Below are 20,271 nucleotides of genomic sequence, written 5' to 3'. Positions count from 1 at the left end.
TGCCGTAATCCCGGTGCTCTGCCTCCCTCCCCAGTGCTAATCCTATAAACCCTTGGTAAATCCTGCCCACCTGGCCCTGCCTCTCCATGTCCCTTCTCCAAGGCAGTCTTCCCGGGGTCCCCCAGCTTGGGGCTGGCATTTTTTTTCCGGTGCACAAGGCTGTCACCCAGATAAGGTAGCACCTCGGGGGGCTTGCTTGCATCGGAGCACTGGGAAGGATGCCCGAGCCCTGGCGGATTTGTGCAAAGTGCTGTTGGCTGTTAGATAAGACAGCTGATGCACCCCAAAATATGCCCGGGGGCTGGTTTCATCCTTTTGGGAAGCAGTTCGCACGCTCAGTGTGAGCTGCTCCAGCCTGCATCTGCCTCCAGAGCTCCCCTGGGTATCCCCAGGGACTGGGCAGTGGAAACCCTGAAGGGAGTGCGGGGGGTGGCATCGGGATGAGGGATGAAACGGAGCAAAAGGATGTGTAGCTGTCGGGTTGGGATCGCTCCTTGGAGTGAGAGCGGCGTTCACCTGGGCTGGGGATGGGCATGGCCAGCTCAGCCTGTTCTTAATAATCCTTTCTGCTGGGCTGTTGGGAAATGTTGGGAGGGAAAACACTGCAGCAAGGTGGATAGGTCTCAGGGAGCAACATTTTTGCAGCCAAAAGAGCTGGCTTAGGTGGACCCAACGGGTTGCTCTTGTCTACAAATCGCGGCCTGATTGCTGAGGGCGAGGAGGATCCTGTGCAGAGAGGGGATGGAAAGCTTTTATCACACTGAGCTGGTGGTAATCATCTGGGTCGTTTTCATCGGGGCCATTTCGGTCTGATTCGCACAGGGTTCACCATTTCAGCAGGTCTATTTTAAGACTCCCTTCGTGCACGGGAGCGGGGCTGGCACCAAGGGAGGCCCCGACGCTGCGAGGTGCTGCCTGTGCCTGTCCTGGTGCAGGGCTCTGCTCTGCGCATCACTGGCAGGGGAGGGGAGGCAGCAGGGCAGCCCGGGGCTGGGACCAGCCGCAGCATCCCAGCAGCATCCCAGCAGCACCAGTGCCAGGCAAGGAGCCATCCTCGGGCTCATCAGTCTGCCCCGCAAGGCTTAGATGGGCGGTGAATCACTGCATCTTCAGCTAGTTCAGAAAAGATTAAGCCAACCTAAGGATAAAAACAAGCCCCGCAGTTTAAACAGCTGGGATAAAAAAAACCCAAACGTGCCAGTCACCGAGCTCCAGGAGAGGGAGGGATTATAAACCCGGGCAGACTACACCGCACATTTTGGTGCACAGGGCAGGCGTTATGCTCCGGCTGCGCTTCCTGGGCTGGGTGGGTTTCTCGTGTCTCCATTCCCAGTGCTGTGGTGAGGTCCCATGTGCATTTCATCCCACTGTTGTGGGCTCCACTAAGTGCCCACGCAAATGTAGGTGTTCAAACAGGAGCACGTTCCGAGGAGAATAACCAAATGGATCTCTCCCCGTGTGGCCTTTATTTCTATAGAGCCACTCCCTTCCGCTACGCGACGGATAAAAGGCACTATGTATATAAATAAATGCATTTTAATATACCGACCGCTTTGATCACTGCCAGCAGCATGGACGGGATCAGAGTCTGTTCCTGAATAACGATTCCCCTTCCCCGTCTCCCCGCTCCCTTCCCTTTCAAATCAGGGGCTGATCTAATGGGCAGCTCCTCGAAGCATCGCCCCGTGCTCGGTGATGCCTTGGCTGGTTCCTGGTGTTTCCATGCTGCAGCTGGAGTGCATGCCTGCAGTCCAACCAAGATGTTATGTTTTCCTCCCACAGCGTGACATTATGGTCCTTGTCACAGAGGTGGGACAGGGATCCAGAGCGGCTCTTTGCTGCTCCTGCTAATGAAGAGCTCGCAGAGAAGCTTGATGCCGTTAGCAGCCCACAGGATGCCGTGCCATGAAACCCCTCTTTGCTTTTGTCTCCTCTTCCTAGGGACATACCAGGGCCAGTGGGTCGGAGGGATGCGCCAGGGTTACGGCGTCCGGCAGAGCGTTCCCTACGGCATGGCTGCGGTTATCAGGTCACCCCTGAGGACGTCCATCAACTCCCTGCGCAGCGAGCACACCAACGGCACGGCGCTGCACCCCGACTCCTCGCCGGCAGTAGCCGGCAGCCCTGCCGTCTCCCGGGGTGGCTTCGTCCTCATGGCCCACAGTGATGCTGAGATCCTCAAGAGCAAGAAGAAGGGCATCTTCCGGCGGTCGCTGCTGAGTGGGCTCAAGCTCCGTAAGTCCGAGTCCAAGAGCTCTTTGGCCAGCCAGCGGAGCAAGCAGAGCTCTTTCCGGAGCGAGGCCGGGATGAGCACGGTCAGTTCCACCGCCAGCGACATCAACTCCACCATCAGCCTGGGCGAGGGCGAAGCCGAGCTCTCCGTCATTGAAGATGACATCGATGCCACCACCACCGAGATCTACGTCGGCGAGTGGAAGAACGACAAGCGGTCGGGCTTCGGGGTGAGCCAGCGCTCGGACGGGCTGAAGTACGAGGGAGAATGGGCCAACAACAAGCGCCACGGCTACGGCTGCATGACCTTCCCCGACGGCACCAAGGAGGAGGGCAAGTACAAGCAGAACATCCTGGTCAGCGGCAAGAGGAAGAACCTCATCCCGCTGCGGGCCAGCAAGATCCGCGAGAAGGTGGATCGGGCCGTGGAGGCGGCGGAGCGGGCGGCCACCATCGCCAAGCAGAAAGCGGAGATCGCGGCATCCAGGTAAGGTGGTCCCTGTCCTGGTGCGGCACCTCGGCTGGGGTCCTGCCCCGACAGCTGCGGTTTGATGGGAGAGGTAGGATAAGACTTTTTGCAGTAGCAGGTGCGTGGGGGGGGTATTTTATGGAAGGTGCTGGAGGCAGGCAGGTGCCACGGTGGGCATCTGCTGGTGCAGGCCGCAGTCAGTGCTATCTGGACTCCAAAGCGGGAGCGGGCAGCATCCCACAAAGCCAGGCTGCCGAGCATGCCCAGGCTTCACGGGTGGTGTTCAAAATGGGGTGGGTCCGAGCTGAAATGTTCCTTGGCTGACTCCGAGCGGGCTGTGGGTGCAGGACCTTCCCAAACCAGCTGGCAAGGCCACGCGGGGTCACCCAGAGCCGTGCATTCACTGCAGCCTGTGCAAGGGGTGGTTGCACCATGGTGAGACTGCGCTTGTGGGTCACAGTGTGCGGCTCACAGGTGATAGCCATCACTTAGGAGGTACTGGGTTATTTACCCCATTTCTCCCAAGCTTCTTTAATAAGCAGGATGATACCCTGGGCTCCTGGGATGCTGTTTGCCTGTATCCTCTGTCTGACTTAAAGCCAAGAGGAACCATCCCAGGCTTGGCCTGTGCTGGGAGGATTCCCAGCTATTTCTGTTCCCAAAAGAGGTTTTGAGTGGAAAAGCAGTCAAATCGCTGGCTGCAGCTGATGCTTGGGGAGGGTTTGCCCTGCCTGAGGCTCTGCTAGAAAGCAGCAGATCTGGGTGCCCAAATAATTCCTACAAGCCTCAGGAAGCTCCCACTTCTCGGGCTGGCTGTAACCATCATGGAACTGGTCAGTGATTCAGAGCAGGGACCTGATCTGGCTGAAAACCAGCGGGAGGGAGGTGGGGAAATGGGTCGTTCTAATTCTAATTTAGGTTGAAGTAGGGTCCGACTCCCAGCTCGAAGCCAGGTCCACTCGAGCACCTTTTAGGCAGCTCCCAAAATGCTCCTAGAGCTCCGTGACTTGCGGTGAGCTCCCAGGCCAGGGTGAGCCCAGAAGGAAAGCTCCTCTGTCAAATTCGGGGCTCTTTGCGTCACTTTTGGGGGGTGGTTTATTAGAGCGTGGTCATTCCTTTCTGTTTTATGAGCGAGTGCTACATATAGCAGCCAGGCTGGGGAAAAAGGGCTGGGATTAGGGGAAAAACCCAGGTACCTCCTCAGTCTCCTGTGCTGGATTAATTGTTGGGTCTCAATCATTTGTATGCGGAGTCACACTTGAAATCTTGATCTGCATGTCTGCCGATGACTTATCTGCAATATGAATGAGACTCCCAGTCCTGCTTTGGGAGCATGTATTTGGGCTTGATGACGTTTTCAAGCTGATGTTGTACCAAATTGTTGTCAAAGCTCTGGGAAAAAAAAAAAAAATCCCAACTAGATTGCCAGGTAGGAAACAGGCTGTGGAGCAGCAGAAAGACCAGATCTTTCCCTGTGATCTGGAGAGGTGAATGACTTGATACAAAGGCCTGAATTCTGGAAATGTGGAGATCTGGTCTGCCTTGGGATGCTGGGTCTGAGACCTGAGTGAGCATCCTCCGTCCCCAGGTGGTAATGGTCCTGGAAAGCCACAAGAGTGGGAGCTGGAAGAGGTTTGAGCCCCCCGTGTTGGAAATGTTTAGCGAGCTCTTGGCATATAATGTTCCACCTTCTAATTATGAGACAGAAGGGAAAAAAATAATCAAGTCAGACAGGAATGCCAGGGCATGAATACCTTCCTCCCGTGTACTGGCTGGGGTAACGTGGTCCTGAGCTCTGCTGGAGAGCGGCAGCAGTGCTGGGATGGAGGATGCAGCCCATGATCACACATGTGCATGGGGGAGGAGAAAACCTGTGGGATTTGGGGACCACTCAGAGGACCCCTTGCATCATCAGTAAAGATGCAAAGAAATAAATGAATGGGAGTGCAATGCTTCAAGCGTACTTGGTCAGAGGCTGAACCTCCTGGTCCCATCAGAAGATGCTCCATGAGCAACCTGCCATCTCCTTCCTGCAGCCCAGCTCCCTCCACCGTCTGTGCTCGGTCTTAACTAGTCTGTTCTTGAGTAGATACATGCAGAAAAGAAAGCAAGAGCTGGGAACCCAGGGCTTGTCTCTTTTTATGGCACAGCCATCGCCTGCGGTGCACAAGGGCTGCTGGTGTGTTGAAAAGCCCTTTATTGATCTGCTGCACAGCCCATCTCTCGCTGTGCGAGCCAGGGACAGGCAGGCTCCAACGTGATGCTGTGCATTAGCGCTGGGTTACCAACAGCAAATGACATCCATCCCAGGAATTTTTGCTGCCTGTGTTAATGGCTTATGCTGAAGTCCCCAAACCTATCAATGAAGATCCAAACCATTCGGCTACAGCCAGGCAGGATGGCAGGATTTAGGCTTTGCTGGAGACGTGGGGCAGGCAGGATTAGGTGGGGGTACAGGCTCAGCCCCGACGTCTTGGAGGGTGTCTTGGGTTTGCAATTTGGCTGCATGCAGGATTGGCCCAAGGAGACCTCGACATGCAAGCAGGGAGAGCTGCTTTGCCTGAAACCTGCCATCCTTCAGCTCAGCCCTTTGCAAGGGTTGTTTTTGCAGAAACAGTCCCTTAGCATGCGGAACCAGAAGAGAGCATGGTTTTACAAACCTAGAACCAGCTAGAAAGGCTTTCCTAGAATTACTCCGATTAATTTTAAAGCTTCTAAATGAATAAACATTCCCCTACAGTGCCCACACCAAATCGCATCGTCGAAATGGAAAGAAATTCACAAAACAGGCAGTGGGTGCATTAGCAGAGGGGTCCTGATGCTCGTTTTGGTGGCTTTGGGGCTCAGGGGTGCAGTATCCCCCATCTCATGCCACCGTGAGCTCTGGCTTACCAGCATCTGGGGGGTTTATAACAGCACTGGTGTGTCTCTGTGTGTGCGTGCGTGTGTGTGTGTGTATATTCTCTTCTGTCTAATAATATGGCTGAGTTCACTCTGCAGCCTTTCCCTTGGTGGGGGAAAATATGTGCCCACCCACGTATTTCATTAAATTTGTAAGAATTCAGTATTTTTGAAAACTCTACCGCTCTGTCAGATTTGGTTGGAATTGGCCAACACGTTCAAAAGTTATTAGTGTGGGAGTGATGGCATATAGATATATAAACAGCACAATCACATCAGTAAGCCCCATTTCCTGAGGAAAGTAGGCTAAAAACATAGTGTACTGAAGACAAGTAAATTGGATCCTTAAGGTTGTTTTAGTCTGAACCGAGTGCAATGTTATCGGCGACACAGAAAGGTAAGCTCATTTAAGAAATAGTTTCTAGGTTAGGTAGATGATTCTCCTAAATTTTCTTTGATGCAATTAGAAGGAAAAACCACTTTCTTTCTCCTCCTCTATCTCCCGTTCGCTGAAATACTTTGTGTGAAATCGGTGGGCGAGAAGGGCTGTGAGTCAGGTCTGAAAAACTACCGCTGATGGCAACTATCTGTTTTCAGAGGTAGCCAGGGAGGGAGCCCTTTTTCACCCCGTTTAAAATGAAGGTGCAGGGTGTCCTCGTCGTGCTGTGGCATGCCTCGTGCCCTTCTTGTATCAGCCAAGAGCCATCACTTCTTCTGGTGCTGTCCCAGAAGGATGGAGGATGCACTGGAGACGCTAGAGCCCATCTCATTAGTGCTAACATTGATACCTGAAGCAAACTGTCTGTAGGCACTGGTGTGTCACGGTCGATGAAAATATAATATCCAGTTGAGAGAGGTGGGCCTTCCTGGCTTGCAGCATCCTTGGCTTCCAGCACAGCCGCTGGCCCTGGAGGACAGATGCCCAGGGAGCATCAGGGGAGCTCAGGACTGACTCCAGCTCTCAGTGATGGGTGATGGCAGTTTTAATGCTGGGCAGACAGACCTTAATTCTCTCCAGCATTTCCTTCTGCTACTACAGCTCCAGGTTTTGTAGCTAGTGGCTGGACTACTTGTGAGAGGAAGGGCCACCAGCGGCTCTAGGGTTATGAATCCCAGAGACGGGTGACATTTGGCAAGCACTCACCTCCTCTCCAGTGCAAGCTTCACGAGGTCCTGTTGTTCCGCACCTTAAAATAACAGCTCCTCGGAGGAGCCGATGCCCCAGCACCCCGGAGGGGATGCTGTTCTCAGGTTAGTCCTAAGTAATGCACTTCCAGGCGTAATTACAGCTAAGCCATTCACCAACGATGAGAAAAATATAATTAAGCTCAATAGTCTCAGGAGGAGTTGGGCCACAAATTAGCACGGTGTCATTCAACTTCAGAAAAGGAAACTGAAGAAGAAAAGAACAAGGAAGCGAATAAAGACAACCTGGCAGTGAGGACGGGTAAAGGGAAATGTTTGGACTCAGCATGGATGCTCCTTCAGGATGCTGCAGTGAGGGCAAAGCATCCATCCGCGTTTGATGTACAGTGGGGAGCAAGGAGGCAAGAAAAGCCCCGGAGAGCTGAACAGCAAAGTGCAGGAGGTTGGTTGAGCCAAACAGGTATTTTCTTCAGAAAAATGGAAATGCAGCCTGGGCAAAACCCACAGAAAAGAATAGATTCTGCAGTTCTGATCCCAAACATTTTAAGTTGCGGTAATGTCACTACCGGCAGTACACCGAGCCATAATAATGCTGCTTAATGCTCTCTCAGGCCTGTGCCTGCAGCTTTGCAATTGTACTTAGCTGCATTTGATTTAAGGTTTCTGCTGGCTTTTCTGATGCCCGGGGGAGGTGGCTGCGGGGCTCCCGCATTAGTCTTGCCCTAATCCCCGCCTCGTGTGGCTAGCGGGGCTTTCGCTGCAGATGGAGAGGGGAGAGAAGGAGGGATGCGGATTGAGGGGAACGTGGTGACCCCAGAAGGACTGTGTGTTCCCTTCCTTGGGTCAGGATGGAGGGGATGAGCCAGCAGCAGACTGAAGCTGAAATGGTCACAGCTGAGCTGGCTGCAGGGATGGAGCTGAGTGAATGTTTCAGGGATCAGACCAAGTGTGCCGGGGCCTCTCGCCACCTCGCCCAGCCCCTCTTTGGGCACCTCTGGGTCCAGGGAGGGTTCCTCTGCTTATGGCCCTTTGGAGAAGCACTGCCCCTTTCCCTGCTGAGGCCATGGCAGCCAGCTGGAGCTTGGGGCTTTGCAGGAGTCACCTCATCCCATTAGCTGGGGAATGACGGGGTCACTGACAGCATTACCTGGTACCCACTGGATCTCATGCAAGGAAAGCATGCACCCTCCATCCCTTCCCATTCTCTCCATCCTTTCCTTGAGGGGTGCAAAGAGACAGGCAGGAAAACACAGAGGGGATAGATGGAGGTGACTCAAAGGCTGAGATCAGCTGGGGCAGGAGGTAATTCTCTTTATGGCAGCATTTTCTTTTTCCTTCCTGCCCTCCCTCTCCCCAAACAGCCCCCGTGCAATGCAGAGGGGAGCAAAGCCCGGGTCTAGCAGCCTCCAGCAGGCTTCACCATTGACAGAGAGCTGAGCTGTGGCAGAACACGCCGCTCTCTCTCCACCACCTCCCTCCCCTCCTCTGCCCATGCCCAAGCTCCCGTGTGCTGACAGGGGTCAGGCGATACCGCAGCAGCAGAGATTAGGATCAGCTGTTCTTCCTCCCGTTCCTGCCTTGCTGTCAGCCGGGATGACACGGGTACCTCTGACTCGGCAAGTACACTTCCCACCTCTAGTCCAGGACACTTGAGAAACAGTGGATCCCCAGATAGCATCCTGAAGCATCACATCCTTACCCATTACCGGCTCTTGGGTGATCTGCTGTCTGCACCGTGACTGTTTAAGTCCTCCTGCAATGCCAATTTAATAACTTCCTGCTCAGACAGGATTTACAGCATTAAGCCCTTTTGTGGCTGTGTCAAAAGTCAGGACTAGCTGGCACGCTCTCACAGGGCCAGCACTGTGTGTCCCTAGCTGCCACCCCGCTGCCTGCACTGCAGTGCAGGGGTGGAAGGGCACATCTGTGCGCAGACATGAACAGGCTGGAAAATTGAGTGCCTTTCATAGGAATGATGCTTTACAAAATAATCCAACTAGAAAAACCGCAGCAGAGTCTTTTAGCTTCTAGGCGAGCAGCTCTGCACTGTTTTGCTAGCCCCTCTCCTGCCATCGCTCTCCCATCCTTCAACCATGACCACTGCTCCCAACTCTGTGGCTCCTGCTGCCTTCCCTCTCCACCGAGCCAGATGTGAGCTAAATCGCCCCAGCTCCATGGCCCAGGTGTGCAACATGCATTCTTATAATAATTTCCAGCAGTGCTAGGACATGGTGAAATAACATGGGCAGAGCGGAGATTCTCAGCCCATTGGATTCACCATGGTCCAAGCCAGCTCTGCCCCGCTCCCTGCGCTCGTCGGGGAGGATCTCCGAAATCTGTGCAGTCCTGGCAGACAAGGCTTGTGTCACAGCAGGCATGCAGCAAAGCATGGCTGGAGAGGATGCTTTTGCTGTGGGTGAAGCAGCAGAGGGGTCTTGGGATGCAGGAGGAAGCAAAACGCCTGGTGGCGATGGGATGGGAGAGCCCTGCCAGTGCCGGAGGGTGATGTGCTGGTGCCTGCTCCATGGTCGCTTTTGCAGCAAAAAGCGAGACCAGATGGGAACGGGCAGGGATGGCACTGGCCGGCAGCGAGGCAGGAAGGACAGGAGGGTGATTCACTCCTGGCAGCCGCCACTTCCATGGGAAGGGGCTGCCCCGGAGAGCTGGGCAGGAGGTGGGGGGCAGCATGAGGGGCTAAAGGGGAGGAGGAGGAGGAGGCTGACACCGCACAGCAGCCCATCACAGCTGGGATCATCTGACTGGTTTCTAATCTGAGCCTTTTACCAGCTTAGTGCATGGGCTGAGCGGCCGGCACTGCTGTCCCGCTGCGGCTGGCCCTGCTGCAGAATCAGCCCTTCTCGGGAGGTGCTGCAGGATGATTTCAGCCCCCTGAGCCGGATTAGATCCCCCCACTGACACAATAACCTCCTGCCTGCCCTGACTGCTTGCATAGCGCAGGAAAGACAGAATGAGCTGAAGAAGAGGATGGTGAAGCCTCTTCTTCATGCTGATGCTTCTGGGTGGAGCAGCCCATCATCAGATGGGGAAAAAAAATGAAAAAGCCAACAACAATAAAAAGCCAGCCCCTGATTTTCCTTTCTGCTGCTTCTCCTATTCAATGAGCAGAAACTGCAGCGTTGCTTTTCTCAGCGATCTTCGGGAGGGAAGGGAGAGATCCTCCCCCAGCCTGTGCAGCTGCCTGGCAGGCGGGCTGGCTTGTAGCCCCACCGCTCCCCTCCATCCTCATCCTCTGCAGAGTGCAAGGGGACTGGTGAGGGTGCACACAAACCTGCAGCTGGGCCCAAGGGCTAGATGTGGGGGATGCAGACTGTAGCACCCCAGCCCGTTGCTGCCATGTCCCACCACCCTAAACCCCCAGCCATGTCCGTGGGAGCTGCTGCACCATGTCCCTGCCTGGTCCCACGCTGCACCCCAGCCATGCTGCACCCTGACGCTTAGGTAACAGAGGAATGTCAAGGGGAAGGTCTGGGGTCCCTCCGCTACAGCCATGCTGCCTTCCCATCTCGTGAGAGAGCCCTGCATGCTTTTTTCCTCTCCCAGCTCCCGTTTTGGGTTTCCTGGCATGTGTTCCTGCCGGCTGCGCTGCTCCCGCCCCAGCCGCCCACCCACATGCTTCTCTGCGGCAACATCCCCAACACCCCCATGCTCCTGGTCCCCTCAAAGTCCCTTCCTCCCTGGAGAGAGGCAAAAACAATATCAAGAGCACAACAGAGATGAAAATACAGAGCTGAGCAAACATAACAAGTATACGAGCATCACTTCTCCCTGCAGCCAGAGATTGGGATGCTGGGGTGACTGGCACCACCGTGGGGGGAACGCAGTGGCCGGGCTGGGGGCTTCCAGCGCTCTTGCAGATGGTTTGAAAAGCCTCCAGCAATGAGGTTTCTGTCGCTTCTGCCACGCAGGGCAAATGACAAGCTGCCCTGGCTTCCTAATCCAGGAAATTAAAGGATTTGACCATAGACCCTGCTAAGCAAATTTCCCCCTTGAAAATCCCAGGGGGATTTAACCCATGGATTCAAACGATTATCCCTTTAAAGTTGTGACTAAGAAAGGTCCCAATTCTTCAGGGTGCTGAGCACCCTAAAATCCTGTTGTGGCAGCGATGTGGCCATGCCTTGTGCTCAGCCCACCACCCAGCGAGACCTTCTTTTCAACTTTAGCCCACCTCTGCCACCACTGTTTCAGCAGCGGGCAGCAGCCCTTTGACAGCAGGACCTCACTCCGTCATGGCCTGAATCCGCTCTGCCCTGTCCTCATGTGTCTCCCTCCAGGGAGATGACATGTTATTTGGGGACAGTTGGTTCTGGTTCAGCATCAGTAGCAGCCTATGTGGGAGACAGGCTGTGTGCACCCCAATGGGAGATGGGTGGGCTCCATGCCAGCAGCGCCAGGTCTCATTCATGGACCTGGATGGCAGAAGGGAGCACGGTACCAGGCCACATAGCTTTGCCAAATTAATTCTGCTCAATTAAAGCACATCTGGTATCCTTCCCCAAAGCCAAACCTGCTGGAGACTGTGAACCCAAGCAAGGTTGGGTCAGTGGACGCCCCACTGTTGCAGCACTACCAAAGCTAGCCGGCTGCTACAAGGCTTTTACCATCCCACACCAGGTTAACTTCAGTGAGTAGTTCCCACACCTTGCCCTGGCACAGCCACCAGCCCCCCAGAAGGTTTCAAAGGTTCATCTACTGTCTGTGCTGTTTCTTCATCCTCTTCAGGCCAGGCCAGCCAGCTTCTGCCTCTGCTGCATCCAGACCCTTCCTTCTCCAGGCTCCTACTCCCAGCCAGCCTCTCCTCACCCAGGCTCCCTGCTTCTCCCAGGGCCTCTCCTACACCCTGGGTGCTCTCTCTCCTCCCTCTGCTTCTTCCAGATCCCTCTTCATCCAGAGCTCCCCTTCCATCCCCCTCAGAGCTATTTAACTGCTTAGCAGGAACCAGCCACAGCTGCACATCATCCACGTCAGCCAACCCACCGCCCCTGAAGCCAGCCCACAGCTGTATATTATCAGTGTTAATTAACCCGCCTTCATTCCTTTACAATTCCTCTACGCTCCACCACGAAGTGTCCTTGTGAGCCTCAGTGGCTTGGTGATGCTGCCCAGAACCCTGAGCAGCACTTCCTTGGGGAAGTGCTTTCTTCCTTTATGGAGAAGAAATAGGTTTGTGGGCTCAAAGCTGGACACAGTGGTCACGGTGGCTGTCCCAGAGCCACCCTGCTGGCAGGTGGCCACAGCCGGTCCCCATCCAATACAGCAAGATCCTTGAGGGAGCTTCAAACAGCCGTGGCGGGTGGCAGCTCTTCTCAACTCTTTGGTCCTGGGGACAAACCCTCCGGGAAAGCAGTGGCAGAGGTGAGAGCCAGGGCTGAGGCACTTTTCCAAGGGGAGATGTGTGGGGCAGGGCTTGGGGGGGGGCTGGTAGCCCTCCAGCTCACCTGGATCGTGTAAATGGCCTCTCTGGGGAAGCAGGCTGCAGCCTTCTCTCCGCTGTCTGCCTGTGTCTCTGTCTCATCACCATAGCGTGGAGGTGAAACATAAATAATTAAAAGCCCAGATTCTCTCCTGGCAGAGCTGGGCTCCGAGTCCCTTCCCTTGTTGTGCTTCCGGCTGCTTAAGTGGAAATTTTCAGGGGTTTTGCCTTGGAGGCAGCACAGACCTGCAAACCCAGGGCTGCCTGCTGGCCTTGGGGCACGTCGCTCATCGGGGACCCAAAAGGGCAGGTCCCCAGCGGCAGCCTGCCATCCAGGGGGTCCCGCAGGGTGCCCGGGTCCTGCAGCGGCGAGCAGTGCCCAGCAGCTGGGCATCAAAGCCGGGCACAGGCAGGCGGCGGGACTGAGCGGGCAAACCCCACTGCAGACCCAGCAGCTCATGCACGACCCCCCATCTTGAGCAGCTTCATGAGAAGTGGGGTGCTTATTTGGGGGCACAGGCTGGTTTTTGGGCTCCTGGGTGCTCACAGGCCCCCATGTGACAGGGAGGAGAAACCCATGCAGGCAGCGGGGATGAGGAACGCGGCTCCTTTTGGGTGGGCTCTGAAGTTTGAGGCAGGCAGGAGCTGCTTGTTGCTGTGGCAACTGGGATGCTATATTATTTTTTCCCCCTCCCCAGTTGGCAGGGCTGTGTCCAGCACTCGAACCACAGAGGGGTCTGCCCACCCACATCCCTGGGGCACCCCCAGCCCCTCTCCCTCCTGCCTGCACCCACTGGGGCTGTGGAAGGTGCAGGGGACCCGGCAACATGTGCCATGGGGCCAATGCTGCTCAAAAAAAAAAAATTTCACCAAACACTCCTGTCCTCTCCATCCCTCCTGATGGGGACCGGAGTGGCAGGCACTGGTGACAGCAACCTGGCACCAGACTTATTTCTGCAGTGGTTTAGCATCTGATGTTGCTTTTAGCAGGGCCGGTGGTGGGTACTGTTTCCAGCTGAGTTTCTGTGCAAGTCTGCGTCCAGCCGAACTGCGCAGGGCTCAGCTGCAGCAGGGGGTGCTGGTACCCTGCGCGCAGCCAGGCGAGGTCCTTGCCCCCACTTGGCACCACGATGGCGTTAGGAGCATTTTTGCTCTGGGTTGGCATTTTCTCGTCGTTCCTGGGGGGTGCTGGTGTGCAGACGTGGGAGTGGGATGTGGTAGTGGGGGATGGAGATGCTGCTGCCGTGTCCCACATGTGGCAGGCTCTGACTAGCTGCTTGGGGGCCAGTTGCCCCTTCCAGCAGAAAAAGCTTCCCTGTGGTCACTGGGTCCATGCTGGCGAGGCTGAATGTGGCAAGAGGCACACAGAGCGGTGCCCATCGCCCGCATCTCACACCAGGGAATCAGCCTCCTCGCAGCTGCATGGAGCAAGACATGGATGTATTTGCTTTCCAAGCATCCACTAGGGCCCTGGTGGTCAAAATACGTTTTCCATCACTCAGAAGACTGGACCATTTTAACGTATCCCTTAGACCTCTGTCACATCGCCTGGAGAAGAGTCCTGTCTCCTATCCCATGGGGCTGGAGGTGGTGGAGAAGTCCCAGAGGGCGAGGCTGGATATCAGTCACCTCCGACAGCTGGAGAGCATCCGTCAGTGCTCCTGAGGCCGTTTCAGCTCCACGTCTTGGCCTGAGTCCAGACTGCGCTGGAACTAAAATATTAGGTTCAGTTAAACAAGCTCGTCATTGGCTCTTTTTGCGGTTTGCTCTGAACCGGGGTGGGTTTTGCTGTTGGCTGAGTAAAACGGTGCGTGGCCAGAGGCACGTCAGGGGATGTCCCTGTCCATCAGCCCATCACCACATCACCAGGGGAAAGGAGAACGGTGAGCTCTGTGCTGCGCTGCCTCTTTCAGGCTTCTGTGGCTCCAACAGCAGAACAAAAATTGCCTGGAAAGTTCATTTGCCAAATGTCTGTTTTGCTTGAGGTGACCAAAACTTGTGAAACTGCCAGAGTGTTTCAGCCAAAACCCGAACGGGGTGAAGGGTCAGGAAAGGAAAGAAGACTTCTCTTTGCAGTTCTGTTGTGTTTTGCTTCAGAATTTGGTTTGACTCGTTCATTTTTAGGCATCAAAATGAAACTGAAATTTGGCAGATCTGCTTTGCTTGTCTGCCATCACCTCCCTCACCTGGAGTTTTTCGCTTGAACTCCCCAAATTCTCTTATTCTAAGCACTTTTCCCTTGATCATAGGGAAAAGCCTCTAATGATTCCCAAAGGGCTGGGCTGTGCTGATGGCTCCTCAAAGGGATTTGAGGGCTGCTTCGCTCACCAGAGGCTCTCTCGGTTCCTTTGCCCGTGGCTTGCTTCAGTTTCTCTCTTTGCTGCATTTTTCACCTTTGGCATTGAGGTTTCTAGCCCACTCTTCATCCCATGCATGGCATCATCCAAGCGAGGAAGTCAGTGTGAAAAACGGGAAGGAACGGGCTGGTTTGGGGACCTTCTGGTGATGGAGGCCAGGCTGGGATGCTGCTGGTCCACCAAACCCTCCACCTTTTGACGTGCAGCCTGGGGCTGGACATGGCAGGAGAGGGTACCCAGTGTCCACAGCGAGCCAGGCTTTTTCTAATAGCCTTCCTCCATCCCACAAAGGTTGCTCCAAATTTGTGGCTGGACCGCAGGTGATTGTGTCCCGACCACATCTCTATCCTCCTCTCCTCGATAAATCCAGAAAGATGGGTAGTGTTGCACCAAGCCACCCATCCAGACCCACCATGGTCAAACCTCCCACCAAAAACCCGGCATTTCCCTGGCGTAATGAGCAGGGACGGGCTTGCGAGGGTTCTGTCAGTGCCGCCTTTGGAGCCAGCCTTGCCCGGAGACAGGGCGATGCAGCCGGAATGCGGGATCCAGCCTGAAGTTATTACAGTCAGCAGCATGTACAGCCAAACTCAACGCTCCACATGTCCAAGCAGGCTGAGTTATGGCTGCTTGGGGAGCTATAACTTGGCCTGTTGTGCATTTAAAAATCTCCACCCGAATGCGGCATTGATGTAGGGCTTTTCTGCTGTTCTGTTTTTGCATTTGATACAGACAGTATAGATCTGCAGTGTGCAGATGATCCAGCGCTGCCCGCGTTCCTTGGAGATTTCATGCCTTCGCTTGCTTTTGCTTGGGCTTTTTCTTCTTTTATTTTTTTACTTTTCCAAGGGTTGTTAGTGATTTCTTCCAACCTGTTTTGCCTCCTGCCTGAAAGTGGCAGGCTCGTTTGTAATGCGCTATTTTTGCACAGGGTTAGAAGAACATTTGTGGCGTGGTTGTGCCTTTGGGATGTATGCGTGGAGGGCTGTCTGCTGGCACTCCGTGGGAGCAGGGGATGAGGAGGGGGACATCAGCGTTTTCCACTTCCATTATGTACATTTTCCATTACGTACATGACAATTATCCAGTAAAATCATGGAAAACTGCCCCACTCAAAGTGTGACAGCTGGAAAGCAGGCAGCATCCCTCCTGCTCATTCCTTTCCTTTCCTTGAAGCTAGTTCTGCCCAAACCCTGCTCTGAGTGGGTTCCTGCAGGTTTTGCATCTCTGCCCATCACTTTCCAGAAAACAACAAAGCTCCCGGCATTGCTGCAATTATCTCATGCACTCCCCAGTTTATAAGAAAAGGGGAAATTCCATCCTCGGGGCTGGAGTTTGCTCTTGCTGCCTCTGTGTTGATTTGAGAGATTGCTGCACCGCTGCCCCACCTGTGATGCCAAACCTGCCTCCTTTGGCAGGCCAGGCTGGGGCAGCGGTGGGACGGTGGCACCAAAGCTGGCCTTTCTCCAGGGCAAAGCCCAGGTCCTGCGTGTGCGTCTGGGCTGGCAGGCACAAAAGCACCGGGATGGGCAGGTACTGCCTGGCCGCGTCACTCACCTGCATCCTCCGTAGCTTCGTTACAAGTGACAGATGGCAGGAGATGAGACTCCCTTTCCAGATGTTAATTATCTTGTGAGCTGTAAATAACATCTCAGGGCAGCTTGCACATCCTCTCTGGCGCAAAAGACCCATCAGCTTTACCCTTGCCAGGGGGCAACAAATTAAAAGGAAGGAAACCCACTGGGAGGGAAATGCATGGGGCTGCCTGGCTCTGCTTATTCTGCATGTCCCTTGGCCAGAGAGGAATGCTGGAAGCATCCTGGGTAACGGTGGCAGATGTGCCTTTGGATACCAGCTCCACCTGGCCCAGCCCTTTGAAGTCAATGGAGTTTGATTTTCTTGTGCCAGGCACTTTTTTTGATAAGCAACAACAGGAATAAAATAAACAAATCTGAGCAGCCCCGTGACCGGTTTGGGATGATGGCGATAAGGCAAGCTGGAGAGGATCGTGGCGTTACAACCCTTTGGCTGCGTCATCCTTCTCTGCTGGAAAAGGCCCAGCTCAGGGTCCCAGGGGATGCCTGGGGATGAGAGCAGCCGACACGATCACCGTGCAACACGCTGCTGGCTGTGGGTTGGGCCGTATTTCTCCCAGGATTTTGGGGATGTGACATTTGATTGTGGCCCATCCCTGTCCCCCAAGACACCATGACTTTGCACCACTATGTTGTGAATTCAGTTCTCCAGCAAAACTCATTTTATCTACTTAAAGGCAAGGCACAGGTTGGAAGAATGCAGCCCGGGATATTTTTTTCGCTTACTCGATTTTAAAAAATGGTATTTCAGTGAAAAATGGCAAATGACGCCTTGGTGAATTTGCTCTCCATTTGTAAGCTGCAAAATTATAAAGGTAGAGAAGAATCTGGCACAGGTGCCTGGAGCAATGAGCTAAATGGGAAGTGGCTCCATCCCCGTTTCCATGAGTTTCAGAGACCTCATGCATGCTGTGCCCCAGCTGGGCCACAGGCACCTGCTCCCCGTGAGGTCTCCCAGCTGGCTTGGGAACGGTTTCCCCTGCAACGTTACATTTCCCAGTGTAAAACCACAGGGAGGCTCAGATGTGGGCTTTTGGCCACAACATTTTCCATCCTTCTCTGTGTTTTGTTTTCTTGGGCCGTAACAAAGAAACGCATCAAGGGGTTGGAGGTTTTTTCAGGATTATAGATTTTTCTTTTTTCTCTCTTTTTTTTTTTTTTTTTTTTTTTAATTCAGAACTTTTCTCTTGAAATGTGACTTTCCGAGCAATTTTTCCAGAGCCTGCAATAAGCATCCCCTCCACCCCATGCCCCCCCCCCCCCATCCCTTCCCTCTCGCTGTCTGGTGACGGGACGTGTCCCACTCCTCCTCCCAGGGCTGGTTGCTCCCCGCCAGCTCGGGCAGGGGTGGTCCAGCCTCCCACCCCCAAATCTCCATCCCGAGCTGGGAAGCCTGGCAGCGGGATGCGGGGAAGCCAGGCTTTCTCTTTGCTATGCACAGCACCCGCTTTCTGTCTGGCTGCAAAGAGCCCGAGCAGACGTTTTTGGCTGCATTACGTCATGTCAGAGGTCACATTAGCTGCTTTTTTCTCTTGATTAAGAATTCCAGCGCTGGGGGGGTGGAGGAAAAAGCAGGCGGAGGAAGCAGGCAAGGCAAATATGCTTGCGATAAGCAGGTAAATGGGAATTTATGCACAGATAGCTAATTGGTGTGTCTAATATTCCACCCCCTGAGTACCGGCACTGTATTACTGCCTTCACAAATCACTCAAAGCGAGCCTAGCGCAATAACAACCAAGCCAGGAAAGCTGTGAAAAGAGTCAAGCTGGAATTAAGAGTGGGTTTTATCGGGGCAATAAATGCCAGATAGGGAAAATAACAAACAGGTTGTTAATTGCTGCCATCTCCCCACTCCCTGAAGGAAATGTCTAGACAGAGCCTGGCCCTGGGTCGTGCCTACCCCGGCCCTTGCTGTCGGGTTATTGCGCCCGTCTTTTGGGGCCAGGGAGGTGCTGGGTGCGGGGTGCTGTGCCCGCCAAAGGCTGCTGAGCCAAAGCCTGTGCCAGGGGCGGAGGGAGGCAGGATGGGCGCTGCAGCCCTCCCCAGCTCTGCCCTAAATCAGATGCTCCCGCAGAGGTAGAAGCCAGACAGTCTGCAGCGGCTATTAATAATTCAGTCCCAATTTGTCCCATCGAGGAGAGCATGCAGACCAGCCAAGCCCGCCCTCCTTGCGGGCAGGGGTTGAGATCCTGCCCTGAGCAGGCAGAGCCTCCAGCCCTCCCCGCCGCTGGTTGCAGCTATCGATCCCCGAGGGATCGGGAGCGGGAAGCGCCTCTGCTTCGCTGCGGGATGTGGAGCGAGGGGATGGATAGCCTGGGAGAGGTTGCATCGCGCTCCCCCTCTCTCTTCGGCTCTGGGGTTTGCTTGCTGGCATCGATCACTTGGGGGCTTTTGCTTTGTGTTTCTTGGTGCATCTCAACTCGATGCCATTAGGGCCGGATCCTGCTCTCCGCTCGGCTGGTGGGAGCGTGAAATAACCCCTGGCGAGTCAACACAGCAGAGGGACTCACGCTCATGCAAGCCTGGTCTTTGCACGTGGGGAGGTCAGACCAAAAAATTCCTTCTCCACGCCTTGCCCAGCCATCCCTTCCCAGGGATAAGCGCATCCCGACGCTTCCCTGTGCAGCCCTGAGCCAGCCCCGCTGCAGCCACCGCTGCTTTTCACCAGAGCAAAGCACCCAGTTTAAATGCCCAGCAAATACTCTTTCTGAATTTTTCCTGAAGTGTTTTCTTGCAGTTTGTGTTTGTTTTAATTGAATTTTGCCATTTGAAAAATACATGACCCGCTGTAATGGAGGGAGAGAACGTGCCTCCTGTAGGAAGATAAAGAAGCATTTTACAAAAAAAAAAAAAAAAAACAACAAAAAAGCTGCCTGATTACATATTGACCTGAGAGACAAAGTGAATCCGATGGAGCCAGCCTGGCCCCTGAGGAAAACTTGAGGCTGTTCATTATGTCCCAGGATGAGCTCACTGGCTGGTTAACCCCATCCTCGCCACTTGTGCGTGCCCAGAGCCAGCAGCCGGGAAGCCTTCAGTGAAGGCTGCACGTGGCAGGTTTACGTGTTTTCCATGAAAATGTGGACCACAGGGCTTTCTGCTTTTATACGGTAGGAGGCGTTCAAAAAGCTGCATGGAAGAAGGCTTTAATAATAGTTTTAATAATTTTCTTTTGATCTCAGCTTTCTCACTTCATTGCTGGACAGTTAGATTGGTCTGTCTGTCACTCCTGCCCCTCCACGCGAGCTAAGAAATGGAAAACAAGTGGGAGAAGACAGAGAACCCCGTTGTAGTTACCAGGAGCTTGGGGGTTTTGAGCTCCCTTGCAGGAGGGTTGATTTGTAGGTGTACAGGCAATACAGGAAAGATTAAGACCTAATAGTCCTGTTGAAATCAGCTCGGTACTGAGCAAAGGGTTTAGGGCTCGTTGCAGCCCGGTGCGCGCTCCTGTTGAGGAGCTGGGGCTCCCTGGAGAGCTCAGGAGAGGTTTCCATCCGCTCTCAGCATGGGACGGAGGAACGCTGGGGATCTCCATCCCTACAGCAGGATCTCGACAATAAAGCAGCAGTTTCATTCTTCCCTGTCCAGTCCCACTGAGGAGAGGATCCCTTGGCCGAGCTCTGAGTTCCTGGGGGCACCAGAGAAGCCAGGAGTTTGCCTGCAAAAGAACAGAAATTCCCCAGCAAGAGCTGCCACGCGAATTTTGGAAAACAGACCTTCTTTTCTAGAAATCTTGCCCATACGATGCTTTTTCGCATTTAAACCCCAAACAATGCAGATTTCCCCCTGCGTCCAGCACGTAGCTTGCCTTCGCCCCAAACACAGTCCGCTGCCTAGTTTTTTATTGAAGAAGAGCATGTTTTTCGTACAGGGGTGCAAGAAAACAAAGAACAGGGATGGCAAATCCCTCATCTGGTTCCAGCTCACCCTTTCCACGGTCACTGCGCTCAAGCAAAGCTGGATGGGGAGGACTCAGAAATGAAGCAGGTTTCTTGTGTCACCGGGTGCTCTCCCTGCAAGTGTTGGCGTTGCATTTACAACTCCCAAACAGACCTGTCTCTGTTCAGAAGTGTTTCTGGTGTTCTGTAACCTCGCTCTAATTTCCAGGGTAATTTTTAAGCAGTTTGTCCCACTTGT

At 54.2% G+C, this 20,271-nt stretch overlaps 1 protein-coding gene across 1 annotated transcript in view; it reads left to right on the top strand.

Annotated features, from left to right (window-relative positions):
• Nucleotides 1-20,271, top strand: part of JPH3 (junctophilin 3) — a 56,715-nt gene that overhangs the window by 14,728 nt on the left and 21,716 nt on the right. Inside the window, exon 2 of the mRNA XM_037409449.1 lies at nt 1,942-2,719. Coding sequence (XP_037265346.1) covers nt 1,942-2,719 — 778 coding nt within the window. The remainder of the gene's footprint in view (nt 1-1,941; nt 2,720-20,271) is intronic.

This window comes from Falco rusticolus, chromosome 15, assembly GCF_015220075.1.
Source record: "Falco rusticolus isolate bFalRus1 chromosome 15, bFalRus1.pri, whole genome shotgun sequence".
In the NCBI taxonomy this organism is placed as follows: domain Eukaryota; kingdom Metazoa; phylum Chordata; class Aves; order Falconiformes; family Falconidae; genus Falco; species Falco rusticolus.
Note: the sequence above shows the minus strand (reverse complement) of the source record. Positions and strands in the feature narration are given on the sequence as shown.